At 42.8% G+C, this 23,072-nt stretch overlaps 3 protein-coding genes across 3 annotated transcripts in view; 2 read left to right on the top strand and 1 right to left on the bottom strand.

The window, feature by feature from the left end:
• Positions 1 to 13,640: 13,640 nt before the first annotated feature.
• T265_03973 (hypothetical protein) lies at positions 13,641 to 13,919 on the top strand (the record flags this gene model as incomplete). The annotated part of the gene is made up of 1 exon (XM_009168580.1): positions 13,641 to 13,919. The coding sequence occupies one exon, from the start codon at positions 13,641 to 13,643 to the stop codon at positions 13,917 to 13,919; it is 279 nt and encodes a 92-aa protein (XP_009166844.1).
• Positions 13,920 to 15,082: 1,163 nt separating this feature from the next.
• T265_03975 (hypothetical protein) overlaps positions 15,083 to 23,072 on the bottom strand; it is a gene marked incomplete at both ends in the record, with an annotated part of 58,683 nt that continues 50,693 nt past the window's right edge. Inside the window, one exon of the mRNA XM_009168582.1 lies at positions 15,083 to 16,326. Within this exon, the coding sequence (XP_009166846.1) occupies positions 15,814 to 16,326 (513 nt within the window). The remainder of the gene's footprint in view (positions 16,327 to 23,072) is intronic.
• T265_03974 (hypothetical protein) overlaps positions 17,116 to 23,072 on the top strand; it is a gene marked incomplete at both ends in the record, with an annotated part of 53,783 nt that continues 47,826 nt past the window's right edge. Inside the window, one exon of the mRNA XM_009168581.1 lies at positions 17,116 to 17,190. Within this exon, the coding sequence (XP_009166845.1) occupies positions 17,116 to 17,190 (75 nt within the window). The remainder of the gene's footprint in view (positions 17,191 to 23,072) is intronic.

Here is a 23,072-nt window from a genome sequence, read left to right on the forward strand (position 1 = left end):
TCGGCTTTATGATGAACCGGGATTTTTCGTCCTTGCTTTTTCAGCCTAGAACACCCTAATGGAAAATTCCTCTCGGGGTCGTTCACAGATTTCGTCTGTGTTCGTCCACGAGTGCTGGGACAATTGGTTTGGGGATGGGGGTGGTGTGGTTGATTGGAGCTAACCTTAGTTGGAGTTTGCACTTTTAGACCCAGGCCATTTCTCTGGTAACCGCACAACGCCTCATGTCATCTAAGATCGCCCTCCACACGCTTGCAAGTTCAACCCCCTCTATTCTATTCACACTGAGATGCTTGGCGATTTCCACCGCCTCGGCCACCAGTGGCTCTGGTGTGAATCTTAAACCCAGTCTCAAGATGTCCACATTTTCTGAATCTGTATTATGTCCAGTGTTTAGCGCATGCCCTGCCATTGCTGAATCTCTGACTAACTCCTGGTATTCATACTCGATTCTCGGTGATCTGTTAATGGGACGCTTATGCTCACCAATTCTGGTGTGCAATTCCCTGGCTGTCTGACCTATGTAAACCTTCGTACAGTCGTTACATTTTATTTTGCATACACAGGTCCTAGCAACAACCACCGAAGTGCGATCCTTCAAATGCACCAACGCCGAGCGTGAAGTCTCCCCCTTCTGGAATGCTACTCTAATGTTAACCGTATTCAGTACCCTTCTAATGACTTCAGATGTCCCTGTTTTCTATGGAATGACCGCTGTTCCGATCCATTCCTTGTTGGGCCTTGATGTTGGCAATGATACCCGTCTTAGCTGCCGCTCGGGTGCTTTACTTACATTATAACACTACGTATCTCATCAATTGTATAATCGTTTTTTGTTTGAATACGAAGAACCAGAAAACGCGCACTTGTGCAATTTCACATACTACAAGCGTGGTCACCTGCTTTGACTCTCTCTTCTGATTTCGCTCACGCTTGCAGCGGTCATTCGCGAGTCTCAAGTACTAACTCTGGTACCAAAACATTTCAGACCATCTTCGGAATCTATTATATGTGGGAACCGTTCAGAAGAAGACCTATGGACCAACATAATTGGGTTATTGTTTATTTGCTGACCTGGGCCAACGACGAACTACTTTAAAGCAAGCAATTGTCAGTGAGTCTGTTCCGTCTGCCTTCTTTATTATTTTATACCCAACCTAGCGTTATTATTTTTATTTCTTTGCCACACACTCCTGGTAAACTAACTTATTGGGTAGCCAGACCAATACACCGCCTAGTTTAACCCACTGGGCATCCGCTATCTTGAAGTCGCTTTTTTACCTCAAGTTGAGCTGCTCTTCGGTCCACCTCCTCTGTACACACTGCTCTCGATCTTCTAAAAATCGCTGCAGCTACGCTAGTGTATACTGCTTTTGGACGTGCAGAGAAGCAGTTTAAGACCGCGCCGCCATCTGTTGATTTCCGATATACAGTTGTTTTTAATTTCCCGTCAATTTCGTGTGTCATTCAGTCAAGGAAAGGTAGTGTAACCAATGTGGACTCTAGCTCCATGAGGGACCAAAGTGTTCATATATTGAAAGAATTTGTTTACCTTATCCCGCTTTGTCACAACGAACGTGTCATTTACGCAAGGCCAGAACACCATTGGTGGACACCCTAATCCGCTTAAAGCTTTCTGCTCAAAGTCTTTCATGTACATGTTGGCCAAAATCGGGGATATTGGTGAGCCCATCGCTAAGCCTTGTTCTTGAGAGTACATAATTGAGACGAAATCAAAATGACTGAGGTTGGAGCATACCCTCATGTCTTCAAACATGTCGTCTACGGAGAGTTGCGTTCGCTCTTGCAGCTTTGTCTGCCAGTAAAAATTCTTCTTGCTACTTCCACATCATCCGCTTTAGGAACATTGGTATACATCTAGTTGACATCAAAGCCAACCAGGACTTCATTTGGCTCTATCTGAAACCCAGCTATTTTTTAGCAAAGTTATATGAATCTTGAATGTGTGTGGGTGACTTGCCGGCAAATGGTTTAAGGATACCTGCCAGAAATATGGCCAGCTCATGTGGTGGCGAACCTATGCCATCCACTATTGGTCTTCCTTGTGAATTTTCCGGTAACGCGTAAAGTCGTGGTTGGATTTTACTTTTTGGTTACAATCGATACCATTTGCCTTGCCCCAGGTGGTTTATCGCAACTCTTAGATACCTTCCAACTTCAACTTTACTGTTGTTCATAATTGACGTGATCGTCCTGTTACTAATGTTTCGGCAAGGACCATCAGCTATGTGTTGTCCAACTCTCTGAAGATAGTCACCCTTATTCATGACGACCGTGGCCTTAATTTTATCTGCCTTTTTAATTAATATGCTGTCTACACTTTTCAACGTGTTTAAGGCTCTTCGCTCAGCTGGTGCAATGTATGTAGGACCGTAGTCAACTGTACACGTAACTTTTCCGCATCCGTTGCAGGAAGCTTCTGGAATACAGACTCAATACTAGGAATAATCCCCTCTGCCCTTATAACACCATTACGTACTGCAAACTTCAATCCTTACTCGAACAGACAACGTTCCTCTTCACTGAAGGGTCTATCTGATAAATTGGCTACGCTACAGTAGCTAGTGGATGACTTACTCTTTTCTGCTGTGTTACTAGAACAGCGAGTGATAGAAAGCAATTTCTCGAGTTTATGTATTAGTCTGTCCTTGCACTGTCTACTTTCAGCTGAATTTGCTTCCTTCGCTTTGGTATCTAGTAATTCGAATTCAGCAGACGAGTGCGGACTGAAGACCATGGGTGAGACGACATGCGCGTTGGCGGATATCAGTTAAACGTTGGGTGGTTAAATGGATCCTCTTTTTGAGGAATGATTTGGGTAAGTAGATAAGCGCTCACTAGAAGCATACTCAATGTAATTTCACTGAAACTATACGATAACAACGAATACAGTTATGAGTATGAAAAGCCGTCGTTGGCCATTGGATTGCTTGCCGGGTATAGGTGAAGCCCATAATCAGCGTCACATATACTGGCTTAGCAGTTACGATATGTCTTCGCGGTAATTCGTAACAGCTATCTCCGTTACCGCGCATTTTACCAAACAGTACATTGGCGCTGAAAGGCCATTCATCACTGCGTTCCTTGAAGAAACGTTCTGCCACTACAGACAATACAGCTTTTTGCCGCAGGATGGCCCAGCGCAAGTATCAGTCCTGCTTACACCTATATCACTTTTCAACGCCATCCTTGTTTAACCATTCGAAACCGCGTACGATTATTTTAACGGCGTCGTCGGATGGTGCGTAGGCTGAGCCTAACTATATACGATTTGTTGTGTTAGGAAACCGCGTACGATTATTTTAACGGCGTCGTCGGATGGTGCGTAGGCTGAGCCTAACTATATACGATTTAGCCGTTGTGTTAGACGAACTCAGGTGCTTTCTTCCATCTATTTTAAAGGATCAACTGCCCGTATTGCGAAATCCTCGTCTGTGTTGCGTGCGACAGAGGGCCGGTGGACTGAAGGCAAGTATCCTCCTGCAGCTATATGAGATACACACTACGGTGACAAATGTTGATATCCAAATGAACGCTGATGGCTTTCGGGGCCACAACATCTCGCGTACCTAGATGTGGCCCATGATCTTCCGTATATTCTCCCTAAATCTCGACCAGCCTTCCGTCATTGAAACATACTATGGTAAGAACAATTTTTTCGGCACTGACGGTGTCCCCCATTAGCACCGGTGCAGAAATTTCTGCAGCATATCTGCATTCGGGTGCGCAAATTTCTGCACAAATTCTGCACATTTCTGCAACCGGGGTGCGGAATTTAAACAAGTTTCAGTACCCAGTCCGCACCCAGGTGCGGAAATGGTGCACTGAAACAAAACCACCTGGATTGGTCATTGTTTACATTCCGTAGGGATCCAGAAATACAGGATGTTGTGGTTCTTTATTACTTTGAAACAGATAACGAGGCTTTGATGCCTCCTAGATGTCTCAATCTCTCGCGGTTTAAAAGCCTTACATTAGTGCAGAAGTCCTGTATAGATTCCGCACAGGTTCTGCACGATGGCGCGGGCGCTTTTTAACTGGGCCGTCGCTCATCTTTGAAGTTAATGGGCCGGACACACTCCTTAATCCCTAATCTTTTCAATATCCCCGTTGTTGCTGACACAGTTTAAAGTCGGTGGAAGCACCCCACACCATAACTTAGGTCCACGAACCGCTCCAGCTTAGTATCGTGGCATTCACTATAACTGGTTGCTCGCCCGTACTCTGGTGCGTCTCACCAAAGTCCTTATCATGAACAGCCTGCTCAAAATCAAGACCCTTTATGGTCAACAGTATGGGTTTGTGGTACGGCGGTTAGTTAACACATGCCAGGTTGATTTCTTTAACCATATTTCATCAGCCTACGATACCGGACTGTGCATTATTCTTATCTATCTTGATATTCGCAAGGCGTTCGACCAAGTCGCTCACGGTGCGCCCCTCAACAAATCACGATCTGCAGGGATTGGTGGTCGCTACTAGGATGGTCCACTTCTTACCTCAGTGGGCGAACCCAGATCACCAAGATCGGGTGTCTCTTCTCACCACCTCTTTTCATTACCAGCGGAGTTATTCAGGGTAGTGTGTTTACCCCCCGTTCTTACCATACAATGATAATCTCACTGATTCGATCACCCATGGATCCTCTTTTCTGTTCGCCAGTGACTGTTTCCACATTTGCTGACATCCAGTCTCATCTGAACTCTTTATCCCCCTGGTCCTCAAACCTGTACCCTAAACCTCTCAAATCGGTTTCAGATCCCCCGGGGATACTTATTCTTTCCGAATTGAGAGACTTAGGTCTTGGGTATAACGTGCCTTTAATTTTTCCCGGCACGCAAAGCATAGAGTGGCCAAAGCCCGCTAGCGCTGCGCTTTTGTCCGCCGATCCTTCCACAATAAACCATGTTTAACTACCATCTTGAAGCAGTTTATGAGACCGATTACTTCATCCAGTCCTGCATTTGCCTCACAGTGTTTGCGTGCAAGTCGGAATTCTGTGGAGATAGTGCAGCCTTCGTTTGATAAGTCCCTGTTTCCGTCGATTCAATCTGCCGAATCGTCTTTTCTGTTTGTCTCTTGGGCTGGATCCTTTATGGCTGAGGCTAATAAGGCTGAACCTAGGCCTCCTGTATCGCCTAATCTACAGACGGGCTCACATAGCTGACTGCCGCCCTGAATTAACTTCCTGCCATCCCTACAGTATCCGCATCTCTAGATTTTTACTCCCATTGTCGACCTTTCGAACTGTCTTTTTCCTGTTCCAAGCTATGTTAAAAATCACTTCCACTATCCACACTATATCATCTCACGGAGGTTTCGAAAGACCATTGATTGTTACCTTTATATATATATATATGGGATGGATAGCCTAAAAATAATGTTTGAGGCTCACGGCTAACCTTGACGTATGAGGAGTTGCCATCTTCGGCTTAGTTGGGTTGCGCCACCACAAGTCCACTTCATCATCCCGACATGACACACGTTCTTCCCTCTTGTTCTCTGAAGCGATCGATTACATATAAACTGTAAATTCTTTACCAGTGCCTGAATACCATCAGTTGCAGCTAGCGCTTGATGACTGTTTTGCCTTGAGCCATTCGTTTATTGGAGCTGACAGCAGTGACTCGGTGGCTGACGACCCTTAATCTTACCTTCCTGTTAAGCTGACATAGTAGATTTCAGTTAAACCACGGGTCCTATCCATTATCCCGGAAGCTGTTACCCGACCGCTTATTACTTGCCTGCTGTACCTGTTTACACTAACCCATATTTACACAACGTAAACCCTGTTTGGATTCTTTTGCTGGGCTAAAACTACTGCCACGTAATCTCACCGTTCCAACCAATCCAACGACTAGCTTCCTTCCTAGCTACCTTGGCGGCAACGTCCTTACCTTCCCAGAATTAGGGACTTACTTTGGCCAGTTAGTACTTGGCCTATAGGTCAGCCAACAAAATAGACACTTTCCTGGTCTCATTTAGCTTGTTGTCATCCTCCTCTAGTTTGTTCTCTATTCACACCGTCCTGTCCGATGCCTCCTGGCACTCACCAGACGCTACTTCTTTCATCTTATTTCTTCCTCATCCACCCCCTTCCCAAGCTTCAAACCTCGATTGCAGTTGCTCAAATGCCCCGTACAGCCGTTATTCATTCAATCTGCCTAGTCCCCGGTGTACGCTTACATGGTCCTCCAACTAAAGGGAAATTGTGCGTGACCATGGGTTGACCTTGTATAAATTAAATAACTATACTATTAAATAAATATAAATTTAAATGCAAAGTAAGCGCCATGAGATGGTGTTTGTAAACCGCTGTCTGCATTACTCCTAATGTCTGCGATGTTTGTGATTCTTTCTATGCCGTTTGCAATATGTCCGAACTTTCCTTCTGCTGTATTTATGGTACGTGTGCTAGTTCATGCTTACCTATACTTCTAAATGTTTTGGCCTGCCGCCTTGGTTGTTAGCTAGGGTTTAAACTAAATTTGCGGTGTTGTATTTACGCTACAGCATTCAGCTGGGTTCCGTATGTGCAGTTATTATAAACGGCTTCAACCAATCTTTTTTATGGAGGCGACTCATGTGTACCGTGTGGTAGCTATTGTCTACTAAGAAGTCCAGGATGCGGCGAGGTGTCACCACAAATTTGCTTGGCAGACGAATCTGTCAAAAATTTTCTACATGAATTATTTTGCCAAAATCTGTATATGAAATGTAAACTACATGCCTGTTGGTCATGGCGCCACCCACGTTGCTCGCGCAACCCAAGGGTTTTCCTTCAGTAACCGGTACTCACCGACTCGCTACCTTTTTTGCGTGACTCTGTAGCACTCAGGTGATACTTTTCTAAGATCCGCCCAGCATGGGAGTGACTTTAATCGGCAAGCAACTCACTTGCATTTATTTTTTGCCCGCAATGAGCACCAGACCGAAGCTCGCGGATTTCACTTAGCATGGAAGTTCGCGCTCCTCGAGAAAATGCTGTGTTGTATGGTCAGTCACCTGGGGATGGCATCAACTTGCTCTTTTACAGACAGAAACCAAGTACCTTCAGTTTCAATTGTTTTAATGACAGTATTTACTTCCGGCTAGCGAGCATTATTGATTGATACCAACCATTGTCTCTTCCTGATGAGTGAGCGGTCATGGTAATAGTCAGAAAAATACTACAAGATGTACCAGTTGATGCTGCCTATGGTTTTAAGGGACTTGCCGTTTTTGTAAAGTTCTGTACGAGTCAACCCAAATGAAAGTGTTCCGCAGCTACAACGATCAGTTTACCACGATTCAAGCACTTCAGGTTTTGGGATAACAACTAGAGTAAAATACAAGCGATGGAAAAGCGGTGTGACAAGTTGTGATCGAGAAAATCCGTATATGGTGGTGTTGAAATTTGCTTGACTAAGGCGTTTCCAAACTAAAGCTTGACGGCCTTAGCTGGAAGAACTCACAAACCTAGCAAATTCTTGTTGGCCCGAGTTACACAACTATCCGTCCCTTCTACACATGTTGGTCGCAGCAAACTCTGTATTTCCTTGTCTACCCTCAAACACTTTACCCAATCCCACCTGCTATCCATTTGTCACCGGTTCTCACATATGCTTCCACTTCTCCGTCTTGCCTCCGTCAACTTCTGACATCAAACTAACTTCACCATATACCGTCATTTCTACCCATCCTCCGATCCAACTGAGTCGAACCAAATCATTCCAAACATCTTTTTACCATATTCGTTGAAGTACCAATATTCCTTCCTTCCAGCTTAGTCAGACGAAAAGGCGATGGAGACAATGCATAAGTTTGCCGCCACAAACTGCAACAACATACACATAAGTGTTCTGACCTTTAAAAAATAAAAAAATAAAATAAGTATATAGTAAAATACGAACACAAATTAATATAAATAAATCAACAGAATATAATATAAATAGATCAAATACATATAACTTAATTAAATAACTATACTATTAAGTAAATATAAATTTAAATGCAAAGTAAGCGCGATGGTGTTTTGTTTGTAAACCGCTGTCTGCATTACTCCTAATGTCTGCGATGTTTGTGATTCTTTCTATGCCGTTTGCAATATGTCCGAACTTTCCTTCTGCTGTATTTATGGTACGTGTGCTAGTTCATGCTTACCTATACTTCTAAATGTTTTGGCCTGCCGCCTTGGTTGTTAGCTAGGGTTTAAACTAAATTTGCGGTGTTGTATTTACGCTACAGCATTCAGCTGGGTTCTGTATGTGCAGTTATTATAAACGGCTTCAACCAATCTTTTTTATGGAGGCGACTCATGTGTACCGTGTGGTAGCTATTGTCTACTAAGAAGTCCAGGATGCGGCGAGGTGTCACCACAAATTTGCTTGGCAGACGAATCTGTCAAAAATTTTCTACATGAATTATTTTGCCAAAATCTGTATATGAAATGTAAACTACATGCCTGTTGGTCATGGCGCCACCCACGTTGCTCGCGCAACCCAAGGGTTTTCCTTCAGTAACCGGTACTCACCGACTCGCTACCTTTTTTGCGTGACTCTGTAGCACTCAGGTGATACTTTTCTAAGATCCGCCCAGCATGGGAGTGACTTTAATCGGCAAGCAACTCACTTGCATTTATTTTTTGCCCGCAATGAGCACCAGACCGAAGCTCGCGGATTTCACTTAGCATGGAAGTTCGCGCTCCTCGAGAAAATGCTGTGTTGTATGGTCAGTCACCTGGGGATGGCATCAACTTGCTCTTTTACAGACAGAAACCAAGTACCTTCAGTTTCAATTGTTTTAATGACAGTATTTACTTCCGGCTAGCGAGCATTATTGATTGATACCAACCATTGTCTCTTCCTGATGAGTGAGCGGTCATGGTAATAGTCAGAAAAATACTACAAGATGTACCAGTTGATGCTGCCTATGGTTTTAAGGGACTTGCCGTTTTTGTAAAGTTCTGTACGAGTCAACCCAAATGAAAGTGTTCCGCAGCTACAACGATCAGTTTACCACGATTCAAGCACTTCAGGTTTTGGGATAACAACTAGAGTAAAATACAAGCGATGGAAAAGCGGTGTGACAAGTTGTGATCGAGAAAATCCGTATATGGTGGTGTTGAAATTTGCTTGACTAAGGCGTTTCCAAACTAAAGCTTGACGGCCTTAGCTGGAAGAACTCACAAACCTAGCAAATTCTTGTTGGCCCGAGTTACACAACTATCCGTCCCTTCTACACATGTTGGTCGCAGCAAACTCTGTATTTCCTTGTCTACCCTCAAACACTTTACCCAATCCCACCTGCTATCCATTTGTCACCGGTTCTCACATATGCTTCCACTTCTCCGTCTTGCCTCCGTCAACTTCTGAGATCAAACTAACTTCACCATATACCGTCATTTCTACCCATCCTCCGATCCAACTGAGTCGAACCAAATCATTCCAAACATCTTTTTACCATATTCGTTGAAGTACCAATATTCCTTCCTTCCAGCTTAGTCAGACGAAAAGGCGATGGAGACAATGCATAAGTTTGCCGCCACAAACTGCAACAACATACACATAAGTGTTCTGACCTGTCTGACTTGGCACCACTGCTGTCTCCCTACCCGAAATCGCTGAAACTTGGTTTACCCCTCCTGGCTACATGGCAGATAATTCTGATTTCCTTGTGGACGCATTTGAACAGGGTACGTTTTATTTTAAGTCTCCTTATCCATAATGACAGCACCCTTAACCTACTATCGTTTATCGAAAAATTACAACTTGAACCGGATCCACAGGTGTGCTTCAGCACCAAAAGAGTTCTTTTGCTGTTTTCCTGCGTCCCAAAAACAGGAACGTTTATACATTTTCTACTGTCTATCACCTTCATCAGCCATTTTATTGGCCTTTCAAACGGGTTTGATCCCAACTTCCGGTGTCGGTCCTCGCCCCCTGGTGTAGTTTCGTTGCGCACGTGAGACGGATATGTTCAGTTGGATAGGGTGATCATCGTAAACAATATTCCGTCATTTGAATCATCTGCTGAGTTCTGAATCAATGAATAATAACACAGTTGCAACGCTGTTCTTTTTGGGGAGACCCAGAGGCCAAGCAGAACTCACTTGGGGAAATATCCGAACTTCTCCAGAGAAATGCGCCACCAATTTGTACTTTGACCAGTCTAGAACACTCAAACAAAAACTTCAGTAAGGTGCAATCTTTCATCCATGAGCGTTTTACTTCAAAAGCAAATGTCGGTTTGACACTTTGTTTATACTATTATTTATTTCGCTATTTTCAAAGGTTTAAAATCGCGCCCATATAAAATCTTGCGACTGTAACGCATTTGAAACTCGACTAGATCTGCTTGCACGTCTCTCATATGACCTTAAACGTGCCTCTCCCTCTCTCCCCCTATTGCAGGTATCACGGACGAGCTACCACGAGCCCCGGGCAAGAGAGAGTAACCCTCTTGTACACCATCCCTGATTGACCTTGACCTGACTTTGTACCCCCTTCTTACGGTTTCGGCTCCGGTTTAATACACGTTTGTCGTTGCCACGCTCCGGTGCTCTTTTCTGTGTCATCCGATCTGTGCGAATGTGTGCTGTGTGTGCCGTGTGGATTCCGTAATACCAACCTCTACATCTGCGCATTTCAGAACTGACGTGTGCCGTCGCTACATCCTCTCGAACGTCGAATACCGCTGACTTCCTGACGTCCCACGCTACACGTCTGTAACGAAAGTGAAACTGAACTGTACACACATGTTCATCGTATAACAGGTAACCCCGACAATCACCTCGAGCCCCATGTAGGAAAGAGTAGCCCGCCTGCACATCCTTTCAAGTGCATTTGAGCCATAATTTTACCTGTACTTGGATTGTGCCTGTAATTTCGGTTTCAATACGTGCACATTGTTGCTCTGCTCCGGTCTTCTCCCCTGCGTCTTTCAACTTGTGCGAATGTGTGCTGTGTGTGTCTTGTGGTTCGAACAATATTAATCTCCACATGTGAACATTTCAAAACTGGCGTGTGCCGTCACCAAATCCCCGCGAACATCGATTACCGCCAGCTTCCTGACATTCCACGCTACACGTGTTAGTTATATTTCGATGTAGCATCAACACCCACTTGTTTCATAATAACTAGGAAAAAATCACGTATACGGCTGACATTTTTGGGTTTCTACCACTTTCTTACCATAAAAAATGTCTCCCTGAATCGGTTGCTGATATAACACAAAGAGTTTTCTAATAAACTGAGTGATTGTTGTATGTAGAACGAACCATTTCCGTTGACAATTGAGGACAAATGTGGTAAGTTGGACATCAGGCCAGTTGAAGTATCGTTGATGAAAGTAAACTGATACGATGCAAAACTCGGTCCACATTTAAATGCGTTTTTAAAATTTTTGGTTTTTAAAGTTCCTGAAAATGTTACAGATTGTTCACACCACTCTGCGAACCGAACAAAAATTAGCGAATCATGTTACAGAGTCTACAGGCCATATGATTTAATGCCTCGAAATCCCGCTGAGCAATCCAATTTATGCACACGAAAAGATATTTCTATCTGGAAACGGTTAAAAACCGTTACTTCTAATCGGTCTTGTTCTAGAAACCGAGTGGCAACCCTAGTACATACAGTTTATCCAGAACCTACAATCCAGGGGTATTTTGATGTCACTGGCGTGCTGCGACACGAGAGTTCAATCATTCTGCTCACATTTACATATGAAGTTTGCAGGCTGTTATCAAAGTAAAACCACAAATGAGTGTAGTTCGCTAAAGCTGCTCTCCTTTTCCTGACCTCCGTTCGTCACTGTGGCTTGGCGATTCATCGTTTGACGGATCACCTTTAGGTCAATATTCGATCAAGTGATATGTTTGAGTGAGCACACCTTGATCGAAGATGGACCTATGACCAAACGGCTTTGTTCCAATCCCCTGCAAGTTCAACTCGTTGGGAAAATCTTGATTTCAACTGCAAGTGGAGCAGCTAAGCAGAGCACTCAAGTAGTAGTAACAAGACCCGTGTGAAAAGCTACAAAGTTGTTCGACAAACATCCCAGTAATTCAATACTTCCATCTCCGTACAACGACTACTTAAAGTTGATAGTCAAGTGATCCAGTAACAATGAATAACGTCCAAATTCTCGTATCTAAAATGGTCGAGCGTTCCTTGTAAATGGTCATGGTCATAAAAACGCGGTAAAGTGCGACCGAACTAGAGGAACAACCAGCTTTCCTGGTTGACGGTCGTTAACGGCATTCAGCATGTACAGATCCTTGTCCAGACAGAAAAGACATAGTCTACCACTGTAAAGAACTTGGTATTGCAAAACACATAACAGTAAAGGGAAACAAGCAAATGACGAGACAAACCCCAGTTTTTTTCAGATATACGAACCCTGTTCAGCACGTATTTTTCAAACAGTTCGTGTGTTGTGTGTGACATCTGCGTCGATCGCTGGTGGAAAAACACAACGCTAAGATCAGAGTTGAGTGTGGTTCGGTAGGTGCCAATCTTCTGTTTCTTCCGTTTTTAGTCATTGCGATTGTTCTACCAATAAAGGTGAACTGCTGTGGTTGAAAGGTCAAGAAAAACTCCGTCCCAGACGTTGTGATTTTCATGGATAATCAAATCTTATTCCACCCTGTTCTACAGGTACAGGCAAAACTGTGCTGAAACCAAAGACAGTGGACAAAAGCTGGAGCGTGCAGTTTAAAATCCTTATGAGAGACCCCGACTGAGGCCATGCGTCCGGAAACTGGTTTGAATTAAATGCCTTTGTGCCTTTGGAAGTACACACGCATCTACAGCCTATCGGTTGTGTTTTCACACCGAAATCCCTGGAAATTTCATAGGGGACCTCAACTAAAAAGGCTTGCTCATGGAGTGAATGGATTTGGGACGTTCACTGAAAATATCATTTTGTCAGTGAAGTCAAACTACGCAGAAAAGCAGAGTAGCACCATTCCAACTTTAGTCAGAATCATCAGCAGCGCGAATCTTACAAAACACCAGAGGGTCTTGAACTCGCAACTTTGAAGTGTCAGTTCGAGTTAATCTCAACATTGGTCAGTAGCTCATGGCCGAATGATTAAGGGCTTAAGCTATTTATCCAGAAGTCGTGGGCTTGAGGTCGTCTGAAGTTCCGTGAGACATGCTGATGGTGATGCACAGCAAAGGTGAAACAACCTCACAATGCTTCTTCGCTCTTCAGCACCTATTAATACTTGAGGACAAAACCTCTCTTAATAATTGTCGCTGAGTGTCAACGCACATCACAAAAGGCAGTCAGATGAGAACCGTGGTGACTACAGAATAGCAAACGTTTAGGAAATGTTGAAGTCCACTTTATTATTCGATGGGATGGTTTTGGTTATCTAATGCCAAAGATCGTCAAGCCTTGCCACAAAATTAGAACGAATCACTTGTAGTAATGTGATAAACCTGCATACGATGGAACCCCAACCAAAGATTTTGGATTAAGAGCATGCGTTTGTGGTAGAGAAATTTCAGGGTCACAGAGCAAGCCGTGTTCGTCACCCAAATGGCCGAGCTCAGAGAGGTTGGCGGTAGAAAATTCCCATTTTATGAGGGTGACCACAACGGTAAAGCATACGGCGTTACAAATATTGTTAAATGACTTTCGTAACGTCTTGCGGCCCAGGAGTGAGCCTAAAATTCCGAGCAACTCCGGCCAATACGCATCGAGTTCACATTCCAGTCGTCGCGAAGTGCACAGGCCTGTCCTGTGACAGGAAACGCTATAGAGCCAAAGTGAGGACCAACCACGCTACCAATGTTAGCATAATGTCAGCTGCTGATTTCACATGTACAAAAATGAATTCCCGGGCTCGTTTATGCATAGCTACCATGCGGGCTGACGCACTCCTCACCGAGTTATCTCAGACTACGTAGGAATCTAGATGCGTTCGGCGGTCAACTTTAAGTGGGGCGTCGGGTCAACTCTGCAATAAACCACCGAGGAACTGTCAGAAGTTTTGTCTTCTTTAATAGTATGTTTAAAAAAGAAGCGTTTCTCCATAGATTTGGAGGATCTAATGCAAAAATTTTAGTTAGGTCAAGGAGGAGTCGTTAGGAGGAACAACTGAAGTAACGTGCTTTAGGAGAACGTACATCTTAAAGAGTATCAGTGAGGGATAAGCCTACGAAAGAATAACGGGACAGATGGTCCTCATGCAAGAGCTGAAACAGTATGAATGTGTTTGGTCAGTGAACAATGGGTTTTTCAACTGTTAAACCAATGTAAACGCAATAAATACATCAGTTACCGACAGTCACTTAAAAGGCAATGAAAACTTCTTACCAACTGAGGTACACAAGTTTTTACCCGAGTAAAGACTCGTTGTTTAAGTTTGATTGCGCCGTAGCTGACTGGCAGAATACAGCAACTGAAGCACGTAATACACTTTTCACGGGCTAATTCGCCATCTAGCCGGCCTCCTGTCAGATTGAAAATGTCTCCAATTTTTCATATTATAGAAGCCAAGCAACGTGATTATTTCCTTTACATTCAGCCTACACATTCAGTGAACCGCAGGGCGTGAAGCCAAAACATTTCATTTCACTCGTCAGTAAGAACACGACTTTGGTTTCGGTGGACCTTCGGGTGAATAGAAAAGCGGTGGAAAATGAGGCATGACGGGCTGGTTTCACTAAGTTTGTTCATCACACTAGTACGTTAGGAATTGCTCATTTGCTCACCAGTGGAACAGGCTTACAATGCCACGCTGCTTCCAGACGGGTTAACTTAAGCATTCGTATATGGGATTTCACATTTATTTACGGTCAGTCGGCGTACTAATAATCGAAATGAGTCAAATGAACTTCAGTATTGGTGACTGAATCATCCTTACCAAAGGAATTTGATTTTTTCTGATGATTAAAGATGACCCAGTGGTGATCATCCCTAGGGTGCTCATCTGGATTACGGCAATCACACTCTACAGACCACGCAGCTTGCAGCCCGCAGCCACAGTAATCAGTGTGGGTCTTATTGCGGCCATTGAAATATCATGTAAAATTCACCTTTAACCATCAAATTGCACGACGCAAGGAATGGTAACTTCATATACTTTATTGACCACCACACCAAACTGATTCACGTAAAGAAAATATAACTTTAGAAAAGGTGAGGATCAATCAGAGGGCTTTTTGGAGGGTGTGTCAGCTAGGTGATGAACGTGCGTCCACACAGTCGTATTTGAAAAGGAGATGGGCAAAAATACTGAAAAATGTGCAGGTGATTTATCATTCGGGCTAAACAACAACAACAGAAGAGAAGCAGCGTGTGCGTTGTGAATAGGTGTGGATGAGAGGTTGTTTGGCCGGGGTTGGGGCGATAATCGAGGTGACACAGCATTGGGTTAACTGTGAAAGCACAGGTGGATAGTGATAACATGAAAATAGGAAAACACCTAAACTGAACATTTGCTTTGCGAAAATAATAGTCATTCCAAACACACTGAGTGGGAGTAGTTCTGCGCTAGGGAGGACGATCAGCAATGGAGGAATTTATTTGGCAGATTACTCCAGAAAATTGTGGAATATATCGTCTACTAATAACCAAAAGCAAAGAGGGGCAGGTTAAGCACGTTATTTCGAACGAAAAAGAGATGTAATTCTGAAGAAATTGTCATCTTAATGAAGGAAATTGTCATTACAATGCGAGCTAGCTAAGACCTCCGTTGAACAGAAAGTTTCAGTAATCCAAGTAAAGCATGAGGCTAGTGGTGCATCTTGGCGCATTATTAGTTTGCCTTCCCTCTTAACCGCGAGGTATGATAAGTCTTCAGTCCCTGGGGCTGGCTTCATTGACGTTTCCTGAAGAGTCATCCAACAAATGCTGCTCATCCTGGGTCTGGTGACCTGCAGCCAAATCTGCTGGATGCAAAATTGTCAGTTCACCTCGATGTTTACCCCTGCGTTTGCGTTTAGCTCCTCTTTCATACTTATCTGTAGTTGAGGTCTGGAATCCAGCAAAATGAGTCTGTCTGGCAGGCGTTTCTTCCGAGTTGCGTTCCAATTCATCTGCACCACCCTTGCTAAATTTGGCTTTTCGCAAGTCCGGCTTTCGTCGCTTGAAGAAACCAACGCAATAGAGCAGTATTACCAGAAGAGCGAGGAATATAATTCCTAGAACGACGCCAACGATAATGGGCCAGGTTGGGATCTGATGTATCAGTTTTGGGCGGATTTGAGGGAAGAAAAACGTTTGCCAAACGTGGAAATAACCAACTGGTTCGGACGCCGGGACAACGCCATCCGGTAGAGCTCCTTGATCTACCGAGAGAGTAGTGACCACCTAAAATGCATAAGCAAAACTTGTTTTGTGATAAAGCAGTTGCTAGGCGATTGGATGAATTTAAAGAAAAGTGGGGAAGATTGTGTCAACAATCAAGTCAAGAATAAGTGCAGCGTATACTAAAGTGGACCGTCGAAGTAGTATCAGGTTCGTCGTCGAGCCCAAGCCTAGGCAGGTGAAGTCGAGAGGCAGAGGTCGGGTTCAAGCCACGGACCTTCCGGTTAGTAAATCCGCGCTCTAACCACTTGGGTCATCTTGCCTCAGAATGGAATCAAAGGTGCCTTTGAAGTCGAAGAGGCCGCAATTGCTGGCCTTCGGCACATATGGCGCTACAGCACTGGATGGCCTATATATTTAGAATATGTGGGGATCAGGTTATACGTCTCGAAGCAGTTGACTCACCCGCAGTGACTATGGGAACAAGTTTCACAACTGTATCGAATGGTTGGGGCACTACATTCAAATAAAGATTGGTGGACTACGTTCAGTGAAAAGTGTCCAAAACTGGGTGAATTCTCTCAGCCTGTGTGTGAAACCGTAGTTTTGGGCGTGTTCCACTTCGGGTAGATAAAAAATTAAACATAAAATATTAAAGTACGGCTATGATAGGGTTGATTTTCTAAAAAATAGCGTATGATTACTGCATGCCCAAAATGAATAGATGTTCCGACTATAATCCGTAAACAAATCGATGGAAGTTCCCCCTCATTTCGGGGTTGTAAAGACGGTTATTTGCAAAGCTTGTTTTCTGTGAACGGTGTTGCCACCTAGCGCACAAGAGACCTCCATATGATACTCAACACAAACCATGTGTACAACTGGACAAATCCAACGGCATTTGGTCGTAAAGTTGCGCGGGATCAAGTAGGTGGAAGATCAGTGCTCTAAGGGAGTAAATAAAACATGACAACACTAAGTATCTTCATGGGACGGATTTGTTCTCGGACGATCTCTGAATCAAATTTCATACAATTATGAGGAATGCAGTCAGTTGCCAACCGATTTGGTTTTAACAGGAGGCCCACTCGAATACCAGCTGGGCCTACCGTTTATACTCTCCCATGAAACGGCTTGCTCAAGGGCAGCCTCATGTTTCAAAGAGTTGTCAGTAGTATTTTCCGCGAGGAAGATGAACGTTTTTTTCTTGGGGACACAGTTGTGTCACGTAGCCAGGTTTCGATAGTCTTCACAACCAACAATCGGTAGGTTTATTAGCACTCGGTATGAAACAGAACTTGAGCTTTTATCACGACACACTTAGTTTAGCCTAGAAGAAAATTAACTTCAGCTGGTTTTTTTTACAGTCATTGGCTTAGTTTGTCGGCTCCAATACTACCGCTGGAATATGACTGAATATCCATAGAGAGATAGAAAGTTGCGATATTTTTTTCTGGAACTGGAACAAATGCTCAGAATAGCCTCAAAATATGCCGCGTCAATTCTTCTGGCAAGTGGCTTACAACCTTCTTCTCGTTAATGTCAAATAATCTAGTAAAGCTTCTTACAGCCTCGTCAAATGTATAGATTTTAGATGGATTGTCTGGGATATCTATACCAAGGAAATTTGCGCCCTGAAAATGCTAATTCCTCTTGCAGACAGCCGAAGGCACACATCTTTATCAATGGCTTAGTAAAATTAATTTGATTGAATAAGTTAAAGCAAATTCAGTCTTGAAATAAAGATGCGTCAGTCATTGACTTCCATCGAAACACAAACTTCATGGAATCGCGACTGACAGGTCAGTAGTCGTATATACAGACTTAGGTACATGCTTCAAAAACTTGTCATACTTTGAGTAGGTGAAGCGGAAATCAATTATTGATTTTTTCCCTGAGTAGTCCACAATGGGATATAAAAACAACCTGTCCGCACCGAAATAAAAGGAATAAACAATTATTTACGCAGAGGAACCCCAACATTTATGGCTAAAAAAATCAATAGTATTGTTGGAGTCGTTATGATTTTTACTTCCTAATGGCGTTGTTGATGATTTACTAAATTGTCGGCATCTATCAATCAAGCAATCGGTGTCTAGCTGACTCAGAATATTTTCAACCTGGATTTTCTGAAGAGCTGCAGACACATAATGTGGTAGAACATCATGGTGAACCACTCTGAGGCCGCCTGTCGTGCCTCCTTTGCAAATGCACTGTGTACAGTGAAGCCGAAGATCATTACTTCATTTGCAGTAATCCCGAAACTTCTACAGACCGTAAAAGTGTTCGGCTTTCTTCACTCATGTGGTAGACAAGGTAAGAGACAAGAGGAAACTTAGCGATGATGTCCACTACTTCACGTGAAAGCGCATCGATTCTGTTTTGGGGATATTCTCAATAGTGACGTGAATTTCGGTCACCGAACTAATGAAAACGGCATGTTCATTTGACTTGGGATTAGTGGAAAACACCAAGTTATAATACGGTTCAAGAAGATTATTTTGAGTTACGTCCGTAAGGGTCCGAGCATAGGTCACCACTTCGTGAAATAACGAGTATTTCGCCGTTGACTAATTATTTCTCGCCGGCGAATTACATATGATTACTGACTACTCGTAAGTAGCACCGACAGGAAATTGTCATTGGAAGACAATTTTGATCAGAGGAAAGAGGGAAAACAAAACCCCACCATTAACTCGGATGTTTGATATTGGATGGAGCAGCTCTTATCGCGTGATTTGCAATCTGCTAGGGAAATGTCAGGTGTCCGCCTGCTTTTTGCCCAGGTTTTTGAAACGTGTGGTACCATTCATCATCCACACTGACGTGTGTTCAGTATGTAGGGATAACGATGAATGGTTTGCCATGCATTGGTATTTCCGGGGCATCTGATCTGACTTAAAGAATAAATACAAGGAACTCCACCAAACAGATTTGATTCGTTTTGGGGAACATTTGTAGCTAAGTGTCATCCACACTCTTTAATATAAAGTCTTTGTAACAGGTGTTGTTTATGAAAGTGCAGTCAACATGACGAAAAGTATGAAAGAGCGGTCTTATAGATCACCAGGTACAGTAGGAACAGCTGTCCTGACGAAGATTTTGGTCAAATGAATAACTTCAGTGTTTTTACGTAACCTGTTGATATACATGCTTAATCACAGGTTATTCACAGGTTAATATTAGCACCACCGAAAAGTTTTGATAAGATTACGCGTACAGGGAGGAGACTGTTCTCTTCTTTCAGTGGACATTTAAGTTGCGCTTTCGATCAGCTAGATGCGAACATTTGCTATGTTGTACCAGAACTTGAGGTGGCCAGTCCAAGTCACACTTATACGTTTACTATGCGTTCACAAGCACAGGACATTATGCATTTCCGACGTGCGTAATGTATGCTACATTTTTTCACGTATACCTTTGGCTGAATAGATCGCCTACGTACTACGCACAGATGATCCATGGCTGTAAATCTGCGTGTATCGTACGAGAGAACAAGCATTCACTAGACCAGCTAAAATACTGATGCGTAGAAGGCGGTATATCATAAATTCCGTGTAAACTGGCAGGGTAAGCAAATGTGCAGATAAGTTACACGATAAACGATTGAGCCGTTAAAACTCTAGTCCTAACGCAAACCTCACAGGAATTTCCTGGGTCATTCGCTCAAAAATAGACTCTTTGTGTGTTTGAATATCCGAAAATGACAGCGTCAGCGGGTCAGCATTACTCAATAAATCAAACCAACAGGAATCTTGCGCTGGTACGCAAATATACATGTACTTCTGGCACAACACCGTTCATATACATCCAACAATTGTTTACAGTCCTTCTGAAGGGTTTTAACCGCCTACCAAATTGATAAAGGTAACATTGTGATGATGCACACCATGCAGAATGAGAAAAACCAATGTCTAATAAAGTAGCTGACAAAGAGTCATAACTGGTCTTTCAGAAAAGTTTGGTTTCGTATCAAATTTTTCGACAAAGCATGGAAACGGACCACAATATATGATTGTCTGATGAAGCCATCATTTCGCCACAGACGTCGCTCGTTGTATGACAGCGCCAGCGGATCAGCATTACTCAATAAATCGAACCAACAGAAATCTTGCTCTGGTATGCAAATATACATGTATTTTTGCCACGAAACCGTTCATATACATCCAGACAACACCGTTCATATACATCCAACAATTGTTTACAGTCCTTCTGAAGGGTTTTAACCGCCTACCAAATTGATAAAGGTAACATTGTGATGATGCACACCATGCAGAATGAGAAAAACCAATGTCTAATAAAGTAGCTGACAAAGAGTCATAACTGGTCTTTCAGAAAAGTTTGGTTTCGTATCAAATTTTTCGACAAAGCATGGAAACGGACCACAATATATGATTGTCTGATGAAGCCATCATTTCGCCACAGACGTCGCTCGTTGTAACAGCGTTAGAATATGGCGCCATAAACAATATTTACGTGGTGATTCGCGGCACTCTAGTGCTGTTCACATGCAGTGGTTTGTGAAACTGTTTAGCATAACAATCATGCTTGTTCATTACAGCACCTAATGAACTATCCATTTTTTTCTATCCATTATAAAATTTCCTATCAACCCGATGATGAGCATACATGAAAAACACAGCAGTTACCCCGTACATGAGGTGGAACCACGTGTAAACTACATGGTTTTCTTATAGCTCGTATTAAGATGATGCACTGAGGTTTGAAATATATACAACACAGGTTTTTGTTGACAAAGCAGTTTTTAAAGTTCGCTCTTAGTAACTGTGATGGTTGCCCAAACTGTACTCCAAATGGCCAGAAATGAATTCTGTTGAAGAAAAATTATATGGCACCTCAGCTAGTCGGATAAGGATGGATGATTGCATTGACGATACATCCGTTTTTACCCAACACGTTGGCAAAGTTTTTCACGTAGTACTCCCGTCCCCCTCACAGCCTTCTCTGTGATGGAAATGGTGTTTTTTCTAGTTGCCCTTCTTGGCCGTCCCGGTTGCAATATATCGTTAAATTTTGAATTGAGTGACCCCCGAGTGATGCGGCTTCCTAAATAAGGAAACGTTCGAAGTGGTAATTCCAAATTATGCTGAACCAAAACATTAGTTGTGGATGCATTCTTCTCACGGTGAAAAATAAACGGACGGTTGCTACGGAGGAATTACTGCAGTCTAAACTGCCTTTTGGATGGTCTATTGAAACAAAAGTCATATTTGAAATATACCCTTATGTGAGCTGTTCCGGCCATTTTCCTCAAGTAGACGTTATGGGATCGGGACTAGGTCGGTTTGGGCTTTTTTAAATTAGTATCGTCCGGAATTAAGATATTTCAATGCATTTTGGCTTTCGATACCTGATGCAGAAAGGGCTAGAGCCTCAGAGCAATCAAATGCAATTATTTATTATCACAGACAGTTTATATTTTTTTGAATTTCTAAGATGTTTAAGTAGTTATTGCAAAGGAATTTGGTATCCGGACATTTGTTTAATTTAGTTTACTGGCGTATCTTCCGATTTCAATCTGAACGGAATCAACAAAATGAAATCAACACATACATCAGTAATATTGTGTCTATCAGCTGTAAAATGTTGCTATTTGCATTGAAATGCTGGTCGGGGCAGCCAAGTGATAAAAAATCAACAATCATCATTATTGATCGCTGGAAAGATTTCTTAGTTACGTGACCTAGTGTTGGATAAGTTATCGATCTGTTTCGAAGTTAAGTGCCACCTGCGACTGATGCCCATCGGTTTTATGCATTAACGGCATGATTGGCGAGCTAATTTGGTGTGTTGCATTGCGCGGCTTCGCAATATAAGACTTCGATACAGATAGAATAATGGTATGTGGAGATGAGAAATGGATAGCTGCAATATTACTGAGAAAGTGAGGTCAAAAATTGTTCATTCAGTCTTATCAACAATTGAGCAGGAACTGTATTGATTATGGAGGACAGATTTAATTGAATGCATCTCGTAATACGAGGGGAAGACGTTGACTGGCTGCGTCGAATTGAATGAATAGTTGTTTCACACCTTTCCTCTGATCACAAAATACTAAAAAAAGTGCTTCGTTCCTACTGATTGGTATTAGAATGAGTAAGCTGCGCTATGTTAGATTCGAGGCCGATTTACCCACTTGCAGCTTAGATTGAATTTCATTGTTTACACTGGTTTATTCAGAGAGATCAGGCAATCATGTAGCTGTTAAATCATTTCGTATCTGTTTCTTCGGAAACGACAGAATTCACATGAGTTCTTGAATCCGTGTTAGGTGGGGAATGTTCCGGTTACTCTGCTCACTAATTCTTCTCCTTTTAGTGCATTCGCGAAGTTAGATGTATTGCTCAAGTGCTACACTTATCTATCGGAAAACGCGAGAAAACAACATAGGGATAGTCCTCAATCGTAATGACTTAGTTCTCTACAATGAGGATGAATGAATTTCATTTGTTTTCTTTATACTCAAAAAATTTCAGTGATATTAGACGGACGTCAACCTCTGATAAGTTGAAGCATCTTATTATGTGACAGGCAAATTAATGGCTACATGACAGAAGTTAAGTGACCAAAAATGCTCTACCGAGTGTCGAAACATTCCGTTACTAATTGTAATGAACGGTATTATCAAAGACCTAATGAATTTTCTCTTCATTCTATCACATGTCACTAAAAGTTACTGTGAGATCCTTTCTTCCTGTGCCTACAAGATGTCCAGGATTTCCTTTGAAGTACAAAGAGTTTCCATACAAAATCTGGAAATTTTCAGCCTTTCTGGTAATTAGTGAACC

This window comes from Opisthorchis viverrini (genome assembly GCF_000715545.1).
Source record: "Opisthorchis viverrini unplaced genomic scaffold opera_v5_61, whole genome shotgun sequence".
In the NCBI taxonomy this organism is placed as follows: Eukaryota; Metazoa; Platyhelminthes; class Trematoda; order Opisthorchiida; family Opisthorchiidae; genus Opisthorchis; species Opisthorchis viverrini.